This window comes from Calidris pugnax, unplaced genomic scaffold, assembly GCF_001431845.1.
Source record: "Calidris pugnax isolate Ruff unplaced genomic scaffold, ASM143184v1 scaffold52, whole genome shotgun sequence".
Lineage (NCBI taxonomy): Eukaryota > Metazoa > Chordata > Aves > Charadriiformes > Scolopacidae > Calidris > Calidris pugnax.
The window spans coordinates 2,804,250-2,810,145 of record NW_015090811.1 but is presented as its reverse complement, the minus strand read 5'-3'; the positions used below and the strand labels follow the sequence as shown (position 1 = coordinate 2,810,145).

General features: G+C 44.9%; 1 protein-coding gene across 1 annotated transcript; it reads left to right on the top strand.

Moving 5' to 3' along the window:
* The first annotated feature begins 37 nt into the window (after positions 1 to 37).
* On the top strand, positions 38 to 5,326 carry GHSR (growth hormone secretagogue receptor). The gene is made up of 2 exons (XM_014938792.1): positions 38 to 812; positions 4,171 to 5,326. Exons 1-2 carry the CDS (start codon positions 59 to 61, stop codon positions 4,473 to 4,475), a joined length of 1,059 nt encoding a protein of 352 aa, XP_014794278.1. The 5' UTR covers positions 38 to 58; the 3' UTR covers positions 4,476 to 5,326.
* The last annotated feature ends 570 nt before the right edge of the window (positions 5,327 to 5,896 follow it).

Sequence of the window (5,896 nt, the reverse complement as noted above, 5' to 3'; positions counted from 1 at the left end):
GGGGGGTGGGTGTGTATCTCCGCGGGGCGGTCGGTGATGCGCAGCCCGCGGCGGCAGGATGCGGGAGGGGAGCGCGGGCGGCCGCGGAGCCGAGAACCGGACGGGCGCCGAGCCCCCCCTGCACCTTTTCCCCGCACCCGTCCTCACCGGCATCACCATCGTCTGCGTCCTCCTCTTCGTCATCGGGATCATCGGCAACCTCATGACCATGCTGGTGGTGTCGCGGTTCCGGGACATGAGGACCACCACCAACTTCTACTTGTCCAGCATGGCCTTCTCCGACCTGCTCATCTTCCTCTGCATGCCCCTGGACCTCTTCCGCCTCTGGCAGTACCGACCCTGGAACTTTGGGGACCTCCTCTGCAAGCTCTTCCAGTTCGTCAGCGAGAGCTGCACCTACTCCACCATCCTCAACATCACCGCCCTCAGCGTGGAGCGGTACGTCGCCATCTGCTTCCCCCTCCGAGCTAAAGTCATCATCACCAAGGGGAAGGTCAAGCTGGTCATCCTCTTCCTCTGGGCCGTCTCCTTCATTAGCGCTGGACCCATCTTCGTCTTGGTGGGGGTCGAGCACGACAATGGCACCAACCCCCTGAGCAACAACGAATGCCGAGCCACGGAGTACGCCATCCGCTCGGGGCTCCTCACCATCATGGTCTGGACCTCCAGCATCTTCTTTTTCCTGCCCGTCTTTTGCTTGACCGTGCTCTACAGCCTCATCGGGAGGAAGCTCTGGAGGAGGAAGAGAAAGAACATCGGTCCAAACGCTGTCATCAGGGATAAGAACAACAAGCAAACTGTGAAAATGTTAGGTACGGCTCTTCTTGCTGTGTTTTTTTCCAAAGGTTGTGTGTGATTGTGTGTGTGTGGGAGAGAGACAGGCTGGGAGAGCACTGGTGGGTCACTGTAGTTCCTTCCAAAGAAAAGCATTTATTGAACATGTTTCACACAAAGAGTTGCACCTCAAGGTCTTCATAGAATAACTCTTCCCTCCTTAGATTTATTTCTAACTGGCTTGAGCTGGGGACTCTCAAATGGTTTAATAACAACCACTGACAAGAACAAATGCTACGGTTACAATTAGCTAGTGCCCTGGAGATTTTTTGAACGTTTTTGCTCTCTGGTTGTGGATACCGACGTTATTTACAGAAAGATAGTTTATTTGATTTTTAAACAAAACGAAACCCTTCTCAAGCCCCAAAGTTGAGCTGCAGGCTGAGCAAGCTGGGTTGGGATGTGCCCTTCCTTTTTATATGAAAAGAGTATCAAGGCTTTAGCAAATTGGGGTTATTTGCTTGGCTGGCTGCATGAGCTTGTGAAAATTAATCTGCATTTTTCTATCAGCAAAAACACGGGCATGTGCCGACCAGGGACCACTGTGGCTCCCTTGAGGTCTGGGATCCTGTAAATTCTCACTGACTGGAAGGAACTCTTCTTGCTGTGACAAAGACACGGTGGTTCCTCACTGTGTGTATTTACACCGCTGAGGGCTTTACACAGCAGTTATTGTTGGCACATGGAAACACAAATTTTAACGCACCCAAGGCGGGGCGTGCGGTGGGAGTTGGATGCACGGGACCACAAAGTTCTGCAGCTTCGTGTCTGCAAACTGCAGGATCCTGCTGCTGCTGGTTCCTCACTGTGTGTATTTACACCGCTGAGGGCTTTACACAGCAGTTATTGTTGGCACATGGAAACACAAATTTTAACGCACCCAAGGCGGGGCGTGCGGTGGGAGTTGGATGCACGGGACCACAAAGTTCTGCAGCTTCGTGTCTGCAAACTGCAGGATCCTGCTGCTGCTGCGGGCTTTTATTCCGGCACAAAAAAAAAATTAAAAAAATAAATAAATGAAAGTCCTCCGCAGTGCAAGTCACCCCGAGGGTTTCCGAGGGGGTGGGATGCTCTGCTTGGAGAAGGTTTCACTGGTAGCAGCACCTTCACCCTGCTCGTTTCAGCTGGGTGGGAGCCATGGGGCTAATGAGCTAGAGGAAGAGGTGGCGGTGTGTCCTAACTACCTTAATTACCGAGGGGGTGGGATGCTCTGCTTGGAGAAGGTTTCACTGGTAGCAGCACCTTCACCCTGCTCGTTTCAGCTGGGTGGGAGCCATGGGGCTAATGAGCTAGAGGAAGAGGTGGCGGTGTGTCCTAACTACCTTAATTACTAAATGGGAGCCTGACTGATTTTTTTTTTTGTTGTTCCCATCCTGCTATATTACTATGCAACAGCGGGAGGAATAATAAACCCCGTGGCATTCTTTGTGCCCTTTCAGCTACGTTTTATGATCAATACAATGACTTCGGTCTGATAAAGCATGACCTTGGAAGTAATTCACCGTTTACACTTCGAGAGTTTCAGGATTATGAATCTCTACTTCCCAACAAGTAAATTGCTGGCTTATATTACTACCATGTTTATATTTCTGTATACTTAACCACAAAGAATTTTGAAGTAATAACTGTTTATTTCTGCCCTGAAGTATAGCCACAAGCATTACAGCATGTCAGACTTTTTTTTTTTTTTTTTTAAACTTTTACAAGGTCTGAGAACAGCAAGACAGTGGAAAGCCTGTCCTCAGAGAGCGAGCCTATATTCTCTAAACGATAACAGTCTGATGGAAAGATGGAAAGGAAAGTAGTAAGGGCTCAGCACCAGCAGATGCTCGGTGCTCTCACTGCTTTTAATGTTCTGCTTAAAATTTAGAAGGCACTTTCTAAGACTTTAGCAAGTCACGGAACATCGAGTAAATGGGATTAGCACCACCACTTCTATTAAACTGTAGAGGAAGGTTATGCTTCTAGGTCCCTAATTAAACACCTAAATGTATAGCCTGACTTGAAAAGAGCTATCATCCCCTGTTCCTATTGAAATCAGTGTGACTCTGCAGGCGTGAAGATCAAGCTGTCAAAAGCCTGAGGAGGGCTATGCATTGCCTACATGTGGAAATACCAGCTGTGCTTAAAATCCTGTTTGTGATGACCATCGTGCTAATACTCATTATATGGATTAAATTCCCGAGCACACTTGTGAGCAAGGGAAACACCACCTGAATTTTGTAGGTGAAGATACTGGGGGGAAAAATGGAAGTGGTCGGCTCAGGAAGATGCAGAGCTGGAAAACAGATAGTCTGAATTTCAGCTCTGTGCTCTAGAGTCCACCATAAGTATCCATTCAGACTCGGGAATGCTTGTTCAGAAAGTTTTTGGGGAAAGGTGCTGACACTCATCTCTCTTACCTCTCTGAATTTTATATCTCCTGTGACTTGACACGAGCAAGCAGGATTGCTACAGAACAGAACAGGTTAACTGGTAAAAAACTGCTTAGGAATGTCAAAAAACCTTGCTCGAGTTTTCTGGTTTTTCTCTTTCTGGTATATTAATAGATACACTCGGAGCAATCTGAAAAATAATGAAGGTCAATAGCACACAGGAAATGAACAGAAAAATTTTCCCTTTCTCTAGGCTGGAAATTCAAATGGGCCAGTGTTCAAAGATACACACATTCCTGTTACTCTGCTTATATGATATTTACACATAAAGGCAATGATAGTGATAGTGTAATATTACAGATATACTATATAACTATAATTGTGTAGTTATATATTATGCATTTAGTTTTACTCTTCTTGATATAACTAATACTCAAAAAAGTGGACAAACTGGACAGATGCATCCCTGTTTATTCTTACCTTGGCATGTGTGCGCTACAAGTCCAAATTCTGGTAGTTCATTTCATTTTTGGGCCTTTGCCCCAAATATTTTTGCTCCCTGGTGATTACATTCTTCATTATAAACCACAGTGTTGAGTCTATCACATTATATATAATTTGCTTTCGTCAAACACTGCAGATGGCAGGTTATTATACTTTCATTTTGCCACCATTTTAATTCTCTGTTTATGAAAGCATAAGTTTTATAGGTCAGAATTCTGGTCTGTCAGAGGTGCAGTATACAGGCAGCCTGGATAGATGTGATCGACGCGTGCCAAGGATTGCTAATTTGTGCTCTCAGAGAACGTATTGAGAGACCCCAAACTGAAAAGTTTCGGGATGCATTTTGCAATTTTGAATTTTGAACAGAAACTTGAAATAGAATTTTAAAAAGTCAAATTTTAAATCACCCTCTGATACTCATACCTAACGCTGGTTTTTTCTGCTGTTTTCATTTTAGTTGTGGTGGTATTTGCTTTCATACTCTGCTGGTTGCCTTTTCACGTAGGACGATATTTATTTTCCAAATCCTTCGAAGCCGGATCCCTGGAGATAGCAGTGATCAGCCAGTACTGCAACTTGGTGTCCTTTGTCCTCTTCTACCTTAGCGCAGCCATCAACCCCATCCTCTACAACATCATGTCCAAGAAGTACCGCGTCGCCGCCTGCCGCCTCTTTGGACTCAAACCCCTTCCCAAGAAAAGACTTTCCAGCACCAAGCAAGAAAGTTCACGGGTTTGGACAGAACCGAGCGTCATCACATGACACGTGATTCCCAAATTCCCAGCACCAAGAGCATTGCCTACCAGTATTTCCCAGGAAGCCATAACGAAAGAGAAAGAGGGGGAGGAACTCAAACCCAAACGTTGAAGCCGTACTTTCGTCATCGTCTGGATTTGCTGGAAGACCTAATGTAGGCAGTTAAAAGATTTAAAAAAAACAAAACCACAACAAACAAACTCAACTTTGAGACTATAAAAGGAGACACTTGGTCACAGAATTTGCCAACACTCAAGTATTTTTTTTTTCCTTCTGCTTTTGCCCATATGACTTACTTTTTTTCTTTTTGCACTGACTTTAGCAGGAGAGCGATGGAGCCCCGTTCACTCGAGAGTTTGTGTGATTTCAGCAGCTCGTAGCTTGAGTGAGAATTTTTCCAGAGGTAACCTTAGTTTTGCTGAGTATTTTTTCCCTGGCATGAAACCAGACCCTAGAAAGAGAAAAACGGAATTGCCTTTTTGGAGTAGAAAAACCACAGAATTTGATACACTTTTCATAATCTTGATTTTTAAATAAACTAACATTTTTCTCTGAATGAGGAAAACGGTTTCTAAAAAAAATAAAAAAAGGAGAAATAAAATGGATAATTTTTAAACACGCAAAAGTACATGACCAGCATGTCATGTCTGAGTGGAAAGGAAATGAGAAAAAAATACCTTCACAGAAGTGGCTTAGAACATGACTGTACTGAAATATCTTTTTTTTGTTTAACACATATATCAGTGGGACAAGGACAGTGCTGACTTCAGAACTGCAGTGATGCTATAAAAATACGGAATGCAATCTCCCACCGAAGTCATATTTTATGGGTTGGTTTTTTTTTTATCACTAGCTAGATCATCCGTACTTCTTCTGTTCAGCTTGACTGTGAACGACTCGATGTGTTTGAACGGGGCAACTTTTGGTTGTTCCAGGATTTCTAAGGAGTCTGTGGCTCATGTCCATGCGCTGCGCACCCCCGGACCCCCAAAGGCTGCTAAGGACAGGTCTCCTGCCTCTAAACCACCACTTATTTCTATTTAAAGCATATCAACTGGTTCCCAGTGCCCGGCGTGCAGCTGTACTGGTTTGCTGCAGTATCAAATTCAGAACATTATTTTTTATTTTTTAACCAACGTGACCTGGCAGAGTGATAGAAAAATCTGCATTAAACCACACGGGCAGACATATTCTCGTAGTTGATCCATAAAAATCTTAAATTCAGTCGCTTTTTATAACTCGAGTACGCCATGGCGAAGCGAGCGAGAGAACTTCCCATCCCTTGTGCTCATCACCGTGCCTCATGTCGCCTCGGTTGTCACAGCACCACGTAGGTTTTGGTGGCCCTGCTAATGGAGCTTCGGAGCGTGCATGTGCAATAGCAGCTTCCTATTTATTTCAGCCTCGTATTTATTACCAGCTGGTCC

Excerpts from the sequence above, each read along its gene's own strand:
- GHSR (XM_014938792.1), top strand. The coding sequence starts at position 59 with ATGCGGGAGGGGAGCGCGGGCGGCCGCGGAGCCGAGAACCGGACGGGC. Across the intron at positions 813-4,170 it reads GCAAACTGTGAAAATGTTAG|TTGTGGTGGTATTTGCTTTC; the intron begins GTACGGCTCTTC and ends TTTTCATTTTAG.